Here is a 1,543-nt window from a genome sequence, read left to right on the forward strand (position 1 = left end):
AAATCCGAAAATCTTTTATCCAAATTGAGATACTCGAACAGATCATGGGCCCTGGTCAAGCAGGATTTTATGTTGTTATTAAAAAGGCAGGAATTCATTTGAAACAGCTCTGAGACTCCGACCGACAACAAAGAGGCATGTTCAGGCTGAAATGGTAATCATAAAGACATACTTGTGCATCTAATCATAAGATAATTGAGCATAATGAGCCAACATTTGCCACAACGAGCTGATCAAATGCGCCAAATCACCGATCGTATCTAAACCATGCCAGACGGGAGCAAATCTACGCCACCTTTATTATTGGCAGATACTCAACTCAAGAAGCAATTTTCCAGGCCCTCCTATTCCGCAGCCGCAGCCTTCCCGCCGGCGGACCCCTTGTACTTGTCCAGCGCTTTGCCGGCGAGCCGGCAGATGCGCCACTGCGGGAGCACGTCAGCGCCCATGCCCTCGTAGAAGTCGATGGCGTTCTTGTTCCAGTCGAGCACGCACCACTCCACCCGGCCCATCCCGAGCTCGGCCGCCCTGCCGGCGACGGCGGACAGCATCATCCGGCCGAGCCCGCGGCGGCGCCAGGGCGCGCGCACGAAGATGTCCTCCACGTAGAGCCCGGGCTTGGAGAGGAAGGTGGAGTAGTTGGGGAAGCAGATCACGAACCCGGCCGTGACGCGCCCGCCTCCGCGCGGGGAGGCGAAGGCGGCGGCCTCGGGGTCCGCGAGCGGGGACGCGGAGAGGTCGAGGCGGCGGGAGGCGATGGTGGACGAGGGGTCGGGGGCGACGGGGGAGGGGGATAGGTCGAGGATGAGGGCTGTGAAGGAGGTGAAGGGAGGCGGCGTCGGCGAGGGGAAGAGCGTGGAGGTGAGCAGCTCTTCGGTGGCGGCGAAGAGGTCGGTGAGGAGCTCGAACTCGGCCATCTGGTGTATCAGGCGGTGGATGTGCGGCACATCGCTAGCGGAGGCCAGGCGCAGCTCCGCCCACACGTCGCCGGAGAAGGTGGTAGAGCAGGGCGCCGCCGCCATCTGGGTCAGGAAGTGTAGAGAAACGGGAGAGATGGGAGTGGGATGTGGAACAGAGTATTATGGACGCGGGATATGGTGACGTAGGGATGGCAATGAGCACATTTTACCCGCGTGTCCGCGGGTAAAAACCCTATAGGATGCAGATTTGAGTGTGAGTTTGTACCCGTGGGTACGGGTTTGATTCTCAACCCGGCAGGTTTTTTCTCGTGGGTATGAAAATGTTGTACCCGTGCCCGTAAACCTATATATATATATATATATATATATATATATATATATATATATATATATATATATATATATATATATATATATATATATATATATATCTATACTACTCTATAAGACAGTAGTGTAGACGTCCACATTCGTATGGTGCACGGTTCTGCCAGTCTCCTCTCCACGACGCACGCCTCCCTCTCCTCGCCCCACCCTCCTCCCCACGCCATCAGCGCCGCCATCATCGGATCCGGCCAAGACGCCTCCGCCCCACGCGCCCGAGTCGTCGAGGCACACTCCTG

General features: G+C 56.1%; 1 protein-coding gene across 1 annotated transcript; it reads right to left on the bottom strand.

The window, feature by feature from the left end:
* Positions 1–1,108, bottom strand: LOC100193115 (probable acetyltransferase NATA1-like). The gene has a single exon (NM_001309869.1). The coding sequence runs from the start codon at positions 1,020–1,022 to the stop codon at positions 345–347; it is 678 nt and encodes a 225-aa protein (NP_001296798.1). The 5' UTR covers positions 1,023–1,108; the 3' UTR covers positions 1–344.
* Between the last annotated feature and the right edge of the window lie 435 nt (positions 1,109–1,543).

Source organism: Zea mays, chromosome 9 (assembly GCF_902167145.1).
Source record: "Zea mays cultivar B73 chromosome 9, Zm-B73-REFERENCE-NAM-5.0, whole genome shotgun sequence".
NCBI lineage: Eukaryota > Viridiplantae > Streptophyta > Magnoliopsida > Poales > Poaceae > Zea > Zea mays.

Bases quoted from the DNA above. Each gene is read 5' to 3' on its own strand.
- LOC100193115 (NM_001309869.1), bottom strand. From the start codon at position 1,022: ATGGCGGCGGCGCCCTGCTCTACCACCTTCTCCGGCGACGTGTGGGCG.